Here is a 13,255-nt window from a genome sequence, read left to right on the forward strand (position 1 = left end):
GATTTTTTCCAAGTGTCAAAATGTCGGGATTTTTTCTAAATGTGAAAAAGTCGGGAATTTTCCGAAGTGTGAAAAAGTCGGGATATTTTCTGTCAAAAAGTCGGGATATTTTCTGTCAAAAAGTCGGGATATTTTTTGTCAAAATGTCGGGATATTTTCTGTCAAAATGTCGGGATATTTTATGTCAAATTGTCGGGATATTTTCTGTCAAAATGTCGGGATATTTTCTGTCAAAATGTCCGGATATTTTTTGTCAAAATGTCGGGATATTTTTTGTCAAAATGTCGGGAAATTTCTGTCAAGATGTCCGGATATTTCCTGTCAAAATGTCAGGATATTTTCTGTCAAAATGTCAGGATATTTTCTGTCAAAATGTCAGGATATTTTCTGTCAAAATGTCAGGATATTTTCTGTCAAAAAGTCGAGATTTTTTCTAAGTGTCAAAAAGTCGTGATTTTTTTCATCAAAAAGTTGTGATTTTTTCTAAGTGTTAAAAAGTCGGGATATTTCTGTTGAAATGTCGGCATATTTTCTCTCAAAAACTCTGGATTTTTTTTGTCAAAAAGTTGTGATTTTTTCCAAGTGTCAAAAAGTCGTGATTTTTTCCAAGTGTCAAAAAGCCGTGATTTTTTCCAAGTGTCAAAAAGTCGTGATTTTTTCCAAGTGTCAAAAAGTCGTGATTTTTTCCAAGTGTCAAAATGTCGTGATTTTTTCTAAATGTGAAAAAGTCTGGAATTTTCCGAAGTGTGAAAAAGTCGGGATATTTTCTGTCAAAAAGTCGGGATATTTTCTGTCAAAAAGTCGGGATATTTTCTGTCAAAATGTCGGGATATTTTCTGTCAAAATATCGGGATATTTTATGTCAAAATATCGGGATATTTTATGTCAAATTGTCGGGATATTTTCTGTCAAAATGTCGGGATATTTTCTGTCAAAATGTCGGGATATTTTTTGTCAAAATGTCGGGATATTTTCTGTCAAAATGTCGGGAAATTTCTGTCAAGATGTCCGGATATTTCCTGTCAAAATGTCGGAATATTTCTGTCAAAAAGTCGAGATTTTTTCTAAGTGTCAAAAAGTCGTGATTTTTTTCATCAAAAAGTTGTGATTTTTTCTAAGTGTTAAAAAGTCGGGATATTTCTGTCGAAATGTCGGCATGTTTTCTCTCAAAAAGTCTGGATTTTTTTTGTCAAAAAGTCGTGATTTTTTCCAAGTGTCAAAAAGTCGTGATTTTTTCCAAGTGTCAAAAAGTCGTGATTTTTTCCAAGTGTCAAAATGTCGGGATTTTTTCTAAATGTGAAAAAGTCGGGAATTTTCCGAAGTGTGAAAAAGTCGGGATATTTTCTGTCAAAAAGTCGGGATATTTTCTGTCAAAAAGTCGGGATATTTTCTGTCAAAATGTCGGGATATTTTCTGTCAAAATATCGGGATATTTTATGTCAAAATATCGGGATATTTTATGTCAAATTGTCGGGATATTTTCTGTCAAAATGTCGGGATATTTTCTGTCAAAATGTCGGGATATTTTTTGTCAAAATGTCGGGATATTTTCTGTCAAAATGTCGGGAAATTTCTGTCAAGATGTCCGGATATTTCCTGTCAAAATGTCGGAATATTTCTGTCAAAAAGTCGAGATTTTTTCTAAGTGTCAAAAAGTCGTGATTTTTTTCATCAAAAAGTTGTGATTTTTTCTAAGTGTTAAAAAGTCGGGATATTTCTGTCGAAATGTCGGCATGTTTTCTCTCAAAAAGTCTGGATTTTTTTTGTCAAAAAGTCGTGATTTTTTCCAAGTGTCAAAAAGTCGTGATTTTTTCCAAGTGTCAAAAAGTCGTGATTTTTTCCAAGTGTCAAAATGTCGGGATTTTTTCTAAATGTGAAAAAGTCGGGAATTTTCCGAAGTGTGAAAAAGTCGGGATATTTTCTGTCAAAAAGTCGGGATATTTTCTGTCAAAAAGTCGGGATATTTTTTGTCAAAATGTCGGGATATTTTCTGTCAAAATATCGGGATATTTTATGTCAAATTGTCGGGATATTTTCTGTCAAAATGTCGGGATATTTTCTGTCAAAATGTCGGGATATTTTTTGTCAAAATGTCGGGATATTTTCTGTCAAAATGTCGGGAAATTTCTGTCAAGATGTCCGGATATTTCCTGTCAAAATGTCGGAATATTTCTGTCAAAAAGTCGAGATTTTTTCTAAGTGTCAAAAAGTCGAGATTTTTTCTAAGTGTTAAAAAGTCGGGATATTTTCTGTCGAAATGTCGGCATATTTTCTCTCAAAAAGTCTGGATTTTTTTTGTCAAAAAGTCGAGATTTTTTCCAAGTGTCAAAAAGTCGTGATTTTTTCCAATTGTCAAAAAGTTGTGATTTTTTCCAAGTGTCAAAAAGTCGTGATTTTTTCCAAGTGTCAAAATGTCGGGATTTTTTCTAAATGTGAAAAAGTCGGGATATTTTCTGTCAAAAAGTCGGGATATTTTCTGTCAAAAAGTCGGGATATTTTCTGTCAAAATGTCGGGATATTTTCTGTCAAAATATCGGGATATTTTATGTCAAATTGTCGGGATATTTTCTGTCAAAATGTCGGGATATTTTCTGTCAAAATGTCGGGATATTTTTTGTCAAAATGTCGGGATATTTTCTGTCAAAATGTCGGGAAATTTCTGTCAAGATGTCCGGATATTTCCTGTCAAAATGTCGGAATATTTCTGTCAAAAAGTCGAGATTTTTTCTAAGTGTCAAAAAGTCGTGATTTTTTTCATCAAAAAGTTGTGATTTTTTCTAAGTGTTAAAAAGTCGGGATATTTCCGTCGAAATGTCGGCATATTTCCTCTCAAAAAGTCTGGATTTTTTTTGTCAAAAAGTCGTGATTTTTTCCAAGTGTCAAAAAGTCGTGATTTTTTCCAAGTGTCAAAAAGTCGTGATTTTTTCCAAGTGTCAAAATGTCGGGATTTTTTCTAAATGTGAAAAAGTCGGGAATTTTCCGAAGTGTGAAAAAGTCGGGATATTTCTGTCAAAAAGTCGGGATATTTTCTGTCAAAAAGTCGGGATATTTTTTGTCAAAATGTCGGGATATTTTCTGTCAAAATATCGGGATATTTTATGTCAAATTGTCGGGATATTTTCTGTCAAAATGTCGGGATATTTTCTGTCAAAATGTCGGGATATTTTTTGTCAAAATGTCGGGATATTTTCTGTCAAAATGTCGGGAAATTTCTGTCAAGATGTCCGGATATTTCCTGTCAAAATGTCGGAATATTTCTGTCAAAAAGTCGAGATTTTTTCTAAGTGTCAAAAAGTCGAGATTTTTTCTAAGTGTTAAAAAGTCGGGATATTTTCTGTCGAAATGTCGGCATATTTTCTCTCAAAAAGTCTGGATTTTTTTGGTCAAAAAGTCGAGATTTTTTCCAAGTGTCAAAAAGTCGTGATTTTTTCCAAGTGTCAAAAAGTTGTGATTTTTTCCAAGTGTCAAAAAGTCGTGATTTTTTCCAAGTGTCAAAATGTCGGGATTTTTTCTAAATGTGAAAAAGTCGGGAATTTTCCGAAGTGTGAAAAAGTCGGGATATTTTCTGTCAAAAAGTCGGGATATTTTCTGTCAAAAAGTCGGGCTATTTTCTGTCAAAATGTCGGGATATTTTCTGTGAAAATATCGGGATATTTTATGTCAAAATGTCGGGATATTTTCTGTCAAAATGTCGGGATATTTTTTGTCAAAATGTCGGGATATTTTCTGTCAAAATGTCGGGAAATTTCTGTCAATATGTCCGGATATTTCCTGTCAAAATGTCGGAATATTTCTGTCAAAAAGTCGAGATTTTTTCTAAGTGTCAAAAAGTCGGGATTTTTTTGTCAAAAAGTCGGGATTTTTTCCAAGTGTCAAAAAGCCAAGATTTTTTCCAAGTGTCAAAAAGTAAAGATTTTTTTCTAAGTGTCAAAATGTAGGGATTTTTTCTAAGTGTGAAAAAGTCGGGATTTTTTCTAAGTGTGAAAAAGTCGGGAATTTTTCGAAGTGTGAAAAAGTCGGGATATTTTCTGTCAAAATGTCGGGATATTTTCTGTCAAAATGTCGGGATATTTTCTGTCAAAATGTCTGGATATTTTCTGTCAAAATGTCGGGATATTTTCTGTCAAAATGTCAGGATATTTCCTGTCAAAATTTTGGGATATTTCCTGACATAATGTCGGGATATTTTTGTCAAAAAGTCGAGATTTTTTCTAAGTGTCAAAAAGGCGTAGTTTTTTTCATCAAAAAGTTGTGTTTTTTTTTCGTCAAAAAGTCGTGATTTTTTCTAAGTGTCAAAATGTCGGGATATTTCTGTCAAAAAGTCGTGATTTTTTCTAAGTGTCAAAATGTCGGAATATTATATGTCGAAATGTCGGCATATTTTCTGTCAAAATGTTGGGATATTTTCTGTCAAAATGTCGGATATTTTCTCTCAAAAAGTCTGGATTTTTTTTGTCAAAAAGTCGTGATTTTTTCCAATTGTCAAAAAGTTGTGATTTTTTCCAAGTGTCAAAAAGTCGTGATTTTTTCCAAGTGTCAAAAAGTCGTGATTTTTTTTGTCAAAAAGTCGTGATTTTTTCCAAGGGTCAAAAAATCTGGATTTTTTTCCTAGTGTCAAAAAGTTGTGATTTTTTCTTAAGTGTCAAAATGTCTGGATTTTTTCTAAGTGTGAAAAAGTCGGGAATTTTTCGAAGTGTGAAAAAGTCTGGAATTTTTCGAAGAGTGAAAAAGTCGGGAATTTTTCGAAGTGTCAAAAAGTCGGGATATTTTCTGTCAAAATGTCGGGATATTTTCTGTCAAAAAGTCGGGATATTTTCTGTCAAAAAGTCGGGATATTTTCTGTCAAAATGTCGGGATATTTTCTGTCAAAATGTCGGGATATTTTCTGTCAAAATGTCGGGATATTTTCTGTCAAAATGTCGGGATATTTTCTGTCAAAATGTCGGGATATTTTCTGTCAAAATGTCGGGATATTTTCTGTCAAAATGTCAGGATGTTTCCTGTCAAAATTTTGGGATATTTCCTGACTAAATGTCGGGATATTTCTGTCAAAAAGTCGAGATTTTTTCTAAGTGTCAAAAAGGCGTGATTTTTTTCATCAAAAAGTTGTGGGTTTTTTTCGTCAAAAAGTCGTGATTTTTTCTAAGTGTCAAAATGTCGGGATATTTCTGTCAAAAAGTCGTGATTTTTTCTAAGTGTCAAAATGTCGGGATATTATATGTCGAAATGTCGGCATATTTTCTGTCAAAATGTTGGGATATTTTCTGTCAAAATGTCGGATATTTTCTCTCAAAAAGTCTGGATTTTTTTTGTCAAAAAGTTGTGATTTTTTCCAATTGTCAAAAAGTTGTGATTTTTTCCAAGTGTCAAAAAGTCGTGATTTTTTCCAAGTGTCAAAAAGTCGAGATTTTTTTTGTCAAAAAGTCGTGATTTTTTCCAAGGGTCAAAAAATTGGGATTTTTTTCCTAGTGTCAAAAAGTTGTGATTTTTTCCTAAGTGTCAAAATGTCTGGATTTTTTCTAAGTGTGAAAAAGTCGGGAATTTTTCGAAGTGTGAAAAAGTCGGGAATTTTTCGAAGTGTCAAAAAGTCGGGATATTTTCTGTCAAAATGTCGGGAAATTTTCTGTCAAAATGTCGGGATATTTTCTGTCAAAATGTCGGGATATTTTCTGTCAAAAAGTCGGGATATTTTCTGTCAAAAACTCGGGATATTTTCTGTCAAAAAGTCGGGATATTTTCTGTCAAAAAGTCGGGATATTTTCTGTCAAAAAGTCGGGATATTTTCTGTCAAAATGTCGGGATATTTTCTGTCAAAATGTCGGGATATTTTCTGTCAAAATGTCGGGATATTTTCTGTCAAAATGTCGGGATGTTTTCTGTCAAAATGTCGGGATATGTTCTGTCAAAATGTCGGGATATTTTCTGTCAAAATGTCGGGATATTTTCTGTCAAAATGTTGGGATATTTTCTGTCAAAATGTTGGGATATTTTCTGTCAAAATGTTGGGATATTTTCTGTCAAAATGTCGGGATATTTTCTGTCAAAAAATTGGGAGTTTTTCTAAGTGTGAAAAAGTCGTGATTTTTTCCAAGTGTGAAAAAGTCGTGATTTTTTACAAGTGTCAAAAAGTCGTGATTTTTTCCAAGTGTCAAAAAGTCGTGATGTTTTCCAAGTGTCAAAAAGTCGTGATTTTTTTGTCAAAAAGTCGTGATTTTTTCTAAGTGTCAAAAAATCGGGATTTTTTTCCAAGTGTCAAAAAGTCATGATTTTTTTCTAAGTGTCAAAATGTCGGGATTTTTTCTAAGTGTGAAAAAGTTGGGAATTTTTCTATGTGTGAAAAAGTCGGGAATTTTTCTAAGTGTCAAAAAGTCGGGGAATTTTTGTAAGTGTCAAAAAGTCGGGATATTTTCTGTCAAAAAATTGGGATTGTTTCTAAGTGTGAAAAAGTCGGGACATTTGTGACAAAATAAATGGTGTTCCTGGGATTTAAGGCCTCACCAAACATATTGCTGGGTATTGTGGCCAAACAGCTCCATTGTTGTGTCATGTGACCTCACATGGACAAAGATGAGACCTTCTGGAGGAAAGTTGTGTGGTCAGAAATGATTGTAAAGTCAAGAAGCCATGACGTCATGTTCTTTACAACTGTATGTACACTTATGACCACCACTGTATTTATGCAACAGCCAGCAACACTAGCATCATTGCTATTTCACACACATGTCCACACAAACACAACACTTTATACTATTTCACACACATGTCCACACAAACACAACACTTTATACTATTTCACACACATGCCCACACAAACACAACACTTTATACTATTCCACACACATGTCGACACAAACACAACACTTTATACTATTTCACACATGTCCAAACAAACACAACACTTTATACTATTTCACACACACGTCCACACAAACACAACACTTTATACTATTCCACACACATGTCGACACAAACACAACATTTTATACTAGTTCACACACATGTCCACACAAACACAACACTTTATACTATTTCACACACATGTCCACAGAAACACAACACTTTATACTATTTCACACACATTTGGACACAAATACAACACTTTATACTCACACGTGATCTCTTCTTAGCGACGTGTCGATCACTTCCGCCTCTCTTAGTTAGCCGCTAGCAAGCTCGGCTAGGCTAACTAGCAACGCCAGCAGGAGAAAAGACACTTCGAAGGTGAGCGAGACTAGTTGACTTCATCCTGACACGAACACCTCATAAAGTGGACTTTTTCCCACGACAGACGAACACGTACGAAGGTAAAACATGAAGGAATAGAAGCGGACTTCAAAAGACTACATTGCTGTGTGCTGTTGGAACCGCGCCATTTGCTGCTGGAGGACGCGAACGCATCACGCATGCGTCAAGGGACACTTCCCTTCCCATGCTGTGCGCATGAGCAGAGCGGACAGTCGTGATGCATTACCACCTGCTGGTCACATGGTGTATTACAGTCAGTTGACTCATTATAAAGGAGTGTAACATAGAAATGTTTGTCAACATTATTATAAAGGACTGTAACATAGAAATGTTAGTCAACATTATTATAAAGGAGTGTAACATAGAAATATTTGTCAACATTATTATAAAGGAGTGTAACATAGAAATATTTGTCAACATTATTATAAAAGGAGTGTAACATAGAAATGTTAGTCAACATTATTATAAAGGACTGTAACATACAAATGTTAGTCAACATTATTATAAAGGAGTGTAACATAGAAATATTTGTCAACATTATTATAAAGGAGTGTAACATAGAAATATTTGTCAACATTATTATAAAGGAGTGTAACATAGAAATGTTTGTCAACATTATTATGCTCTAGGCAAAATGTTTTCTACATAAATGTCAATTTAAGAAAGTAAGGCCTACATTCCCTAATTGGCTTCATGTTTTACAATCATCAATCAAATCTTGGAGGATGATTAAAGAGCACAAAAGCCCTTAAATTGATATTTTTGCTAAAAAAATTTAAAGTGATTTAGTTAGCCCTTTTTTATTTTATTTATTATTTTAAATATGTGTTATTATTATATGTGTGAATGCTCCAAAACATTCACACATATGTTTCCTACACCAAACTTCTTCTTCTCCTCCAGATTTTGGCAAGCTCTAACTTCCACATTTTTCGTCCGATTCAAACCATTCCACCTCCCACATGTTCCACCATTCTGGAAATTCAAACTACTCTTTTTTCCAAATTTAAAACCATTACAGGATTTTCCAGAATTCCTGCTTTTCCAAAGCCCTACTTTCTCCCTTTTATTCCGCCGACTACTCCTCCCACATTTTTCTGACCCACTTCAACCCTTCCACCGTCAAAACATTCGTCTTCATCAGGACACAAAACGAAATTGTGTTTTGAACTGGAAACATTGCCGGTTTTCCCAAAAATTCCAGGAATTCCCTGACACCCTTTCTCCATGAAAAATGTTACCACTTCAACATTTCTCGACCAATTTGAAAAATTCCACCACCAACCATTTCAACTCATTTACAACATTCACTTTTTTTTTTTAGCATTTTCAAAAAAAATCCCCATTTTCCCGAAATGGGACTGCTGCAATGCCAGCACCCCATTCACTGCTGTTTAGCAGTGAATGGGCCTGCTAGCATGCAAGCAGGCCCATAATGTTATTGCTCATACTTCAACTTGATTATTTTTCAACTTCTTGTTCCGCCACTTTGAGACCAACCGGCCAACGAACCGCCACATATGTGAAACCGTTGGTAAGGTTTCGTTTGCGCCAATAGGCGTATTATAAATTGGGAACATTTTAAGTTTCCATGGCAACGCTATTAGCGCCAACACAAAAACATATTTTGTTTAATACAAGATGAACCGCCACATAGGGATGATGTTTGATAAGAAATTATCGAGTTTGAGTCTATTATGGAATCCTCTTATTGAACCGATTCCTTATGGATTCTCTTATGGAGTCCAGATAGGTTGTTGTATATGGGAAAAAACACACAATATTTGGTTTAACAAAAGCTCACTTTTATTATATAATAAAAAATTAAATCTAATAAATAAATAAATATTGACTGTTACCCACCTAAAAAAATAAAATAAAATAAAATAAATAAATATTGACTGTTGTTACCCAAAGTATATTAAGTGGGATTTTTCAGAGAAACAAATATATACAGTAACACAAAAACAAGCTCTCTCTGTGATCACTATAGGTCAGGGGTCGGCAACCTTTACCACATAAAGAGCCATTTTGGCAAGTTTCACAAATTAAAGAAAATAATGGGAGCCACAAAAATTTTTTTTAAATTAAAAACACCACATACAAAGCTAAAATTGCTTTGCGCTATGTTAACCAGGGGTATCAGACACACGCACCGGCACGCACCTCAATATGGAAATTTGATGTTAGTGCGGCCCGCCAGTTTTGAATGAATGGCGCTTGATAGCGTCATACTTGCCAATCCTGTCATTAATTCCGGGAGACTCCCGAATATCATGGCGTGACGGCACTGCTTTTGGCGCCCTCTACAGTCTGCCCAAACAGTGTACCTGCTCGACCACATGTAGAATGCAGCTTCAGCTTGCTCACGTAAGTGACAGCAAGGCGTACTACTTCAACAGCCACACAGCTTACACTGACGGTAGCCGTACAAAAACAACTTTAACATTGTTACGTTACAAATATGCGCCACACTTTGAACCCACACCAAAAAAGAATGACAAACACATTTCTGGAGAACATCTGCACTGTAACACAACAAATACCCAGAATCCCATGCAGCCCTAACTCTTCCGCTCAACCGACGCACGGAGGGGGGGAAGGTTGATGTGTGGGAGGGTTTGGTGGTAGCGGGGGTGTATAATCTAGACCGGAAGAGTTAGGGCTGCATGGGATTCTGGGTATTGGTTGTGTTGTGTTACACTACCGTCAGTGTAAGCTGTGTGGCTGATGAGTAAGTATGCTTTGCTGTCTCCTACGTGTGCAAGTATAAGCTACATACAACATGTGGCCGGGCTGGCATGCTGTTTGTAGATGCTATAGAGGACAATTACTGCAGTGCATTTAGGGCACGCCCTTTATTTAGTAATTAGAGTGAAAATATGATTATAATTGCCCTTGGAGTTTTCATAGAGAAGCACTGAGATCCACAAGTCTCCTGGGAAAATCGGAGGGTCGGCAAGTATGCAGCTGAGCCGCATCAGAGTGGTCAAAGAGCTGCATGCGGCTCCGGAGCCGCGGGTTGCCGACCCCTGCTATAGGTGTATAAATAATAATATAGTGTTAAATAAAATCAGTCCCTTGGGCACAAAACTGAAAATAATACAGCTCTCCAAAAAGTGCACTTCTGCTGCTATTGGAACATAACTGTTTGTTATGATGCTTTGACATTTTTGCACTTTATTTCTTTACTGAAAGAAAATTCTATGAAGAGAAAAGTTGTTTGCAAATGTGGTTACAATGCTAAAAAAATGAAAAGTTAAAGCTAAAAAAAGAAATACCCTTTATTGAGTTAACATTATTTCTTTATAGGGGGAAAAATGTTATGAGCGAGAGAATATAACAACTACACTACCGAGCATGCAACGGGAGTGACGAGCATGCGCGGTAGCCCCGAAAAGTGTTGCATGTTGCCACGCTGTGAAAGTAAACGTCAAGAACTCAGCCAACACGCCTCGTCTGCATTATTTATAATTAGACAGACAACACATCTACAGTGTGATTGTGTAACGTTTACAAGGAAAGAAAACAAAAGTTAAAAAAGGGAGATATGTTGTATATATATGTATGTGCTGCAGTGTTGTATATATATGTATGTGCTGCAGTGTTGTATATATATGTATGTGCTGCGGTTGTTTTAAGAAGGTTGTGACAGCTGCCGTAAAGGAGGTGCGTTGCTAGCCTGGTTGCTATGTTTCCGGTTGGTGGTAAAAGTGTTGGTCATGTGTTTTACCCTGCTCAAATCTCTCAGTAAAGTTATTCGATGGATTATAGCTTTTGTTTTGAACTTTATTACACCTTGGAGCGCTTTTTCCCGTCCATTGTTTTCCTGCTTTCGCTATCTGCGCCTAATGACTGAGCTACGTGACGTCATTTCTTGTGATGTCTCACGGAGCATTTCTGGTCGGGACGGGATTCGAATAAAGAATCAACTCTTTTCCTTTACTATAGTGGTCTCGATAACGGGTACCGGTTCTCAAAAAGGGATTCGAGTCCGAGGACTCGGTTCTTTTCTTATCAAACAACCGGGGAAACCGGTTTCGAGTATCTTCCTTACCGCCACATATGTGAAACCGTTGGTAAGGTCTCGTTTGCGCCAATAGGCGTATAATAAATTGGGAACATTTTGTGTTACCATGGCAACGCTATTAACGCCAATACAAAAACATATTTTGTTTAATACAAGATGAACCGCCACTGTATATGGGGGAAAAAAACAGTACCAAAGTTGATTTTTACGGTAAAAATTGCAGTCGGCGGAATTTAACCGTAAAATCTATTGTTAATTTTACAGTCTGCAATTTGATTGATATTTTTTGGGGGAAATCATAAGTCAAGTAGATATTTAAAGTACAGTATTTATCTTTATTTGAATTAAATATTTTTGGAATACATGAGAATATATTTTGATTTTGATACCATTGAATTTGAAAAGGTATGCAATTGCATGCAGTACATGATTTGTCATGTCCAAAGGGAAATCAATATATTTAGTGAGGAAATATTAACGCATATTATTTCCAGGCTTTCGCGGGCCACATAAAATAATTTGGCGGGCCAGATAATAATAATAGATTTTATTTGTAAAAAAAAAAAAAGCACTTTACATTGAGTAAACAACCTCAAAGTGCTACTGTGTATTAAAAAATAAAATAAAAAGATAATAAAAAATAAAATAAAAACTAGAACAGCCAAATAGCTGAAACTAGTATGCATATATCTTAAAAAAAAAAAAAAAGAAGGCTTTTTTAAAAAGAAGGGTTTTTAAGCCTTTTTTAAAATCATCCACAGTCTGTGGTACCCTCAAGTGGTCAGGGAGAGCGTTCCACAGACTGGGAGCGGCGGAGCAGAAAGCCCGGTCTCCCATTGTTCGTTGTTGAAAATGTATGCAATTGCATGCAGTACATGATTTTTCATGTCTAAAAGGGAAATCAATATATTTAGTGAGGAAATATTAACGCATTTAATTAACGCATATTATTTCCAGGGTAAATGGTAGAAAAATTGGTGTTAAAAGAGTTAGCATGCTTACGTCAGTATGCTAGCATGCGAACGCTAGCATGTTAACCGTTAGCACGAGTCATGCACCAAGCTACGTATGACTCCGGCAAAATTAGCAACAAAAAAAGTTAGCATGCTAACGTTAGCATACTAACAGGCAGCATGTGTCAGGTACCAGGTAATATGACGTATGGCTGTGAAATTAGGTCAAACTAGGGCTGCAACTAACAACTAATTTGATAATCGACTAATCTGTCGATTATTACTTCGATTAATCGATTAATAATCGGATAAAAGAGACAAACTACACTTCTATCCTTTCCAGTATTTTATTGGGGGGGAAAACAGCATACTGGCACCATACTTATTTTGATTATTGTTTCTCAGCTGTTTGTACATGTTGCAGTTTATAAAAAGTAAAATATTTTAAAAAAAATTTAAAAGCCTTTGCGCATGCGCATAGCATAGATCCAACGAATCGATGACTAAATTAATCGGCAACTATTTTTTATAATCGATTTTAATCGATTAGTTGTTGCAGCGCTAGTTCAAACATGTGGCAACTTGTCCAGGGTGTACTCCGCCTTCCGCCCGATTGCAGCTGAGATAATAGGCTCCAGCGACCCCGAAAGGGACAAGCGGTAGAAAATGGATGGATGGATGTCAAATGATCTTAGCATGCTAGCAGTTGGCTAACAAGCATTTGGACTTTGGAAGAGCTGAAATGTGGAATATGAAGAAGATTGTATATATTCCATCTTCTACCGCTTGTATAATAATAATAATAGATTTTATTTGTAAAAAAAAAAAGCACTTTACATTGAGTAAACAACCTCAAAGTGCTACAGTGTATTAAAAAATAAATACAAATAAAAACTAGAACAGCCAAATAGCTAAAACTAGTATGCATATATCTAAAAAAAAAAGGCTTTTTTTTTAAAAAGAAGGGTTTTTAAGCCTTTTTTAAAAGCATCCACAGTCTGTGGTGCCCTCAGGTGGTCAGGGAGAG

The 13,255-nt window shown here is 35.4% G+C and overlaps 1 protein-coding gene across 2 annotated transcripts in view; it reads right to left on the minus strand.

Annotated features, from left to right (window-relative positions):
* Nucleotides 1-7,374, minus strand: part of LOC133640963 (zinc finger protein OZF-like) — a 16,627-nt gene extending 9,253 nt beyond the window's left edge. Inside the window, exons 1-2 of one of the 2 annotated variants that reach the window (XM_062034693.1) lie at nucleotides 7,111-7,374; nucleotides 6,499-6,574 (exon numbers count right to left, since the gene is read on the minus strand). In XM_062034693.1, the coding sequence (XP_061890677.1) occupies nucleotides 6,499-6,547 (49 nt within the window). In that variant the 5' untranslated portion in view covers nucleotides 6,548-6,574; nucleotides 7,111-7,374. The remainder of the gene's footprint in view (nucleotides 1-6,498; nucleotides 6,575-7,110) is intronic. The other variant, XM_062034694.1, reaches the window with a different exon arrangement.
* Between the last annotated feature and the right edge of the window lie 5,881 nt (nucleotides 7,375-13,255).

Source organism: Entelurus aequoreus, linkage group LG23 (assembly GCF_033978785.1).
Source record: "Entelurus aequoreus isolate RoL-2023_Sb linkage group LG23, RoL_Eaeq_v1.1, whole genome shotgun sequence".
NCBI lineage: Eukaryota > Metazoa > Chordata > Actinopteri > Syngnathiformes > Syngnathidae > Entelurus > Entelurus aequoreus.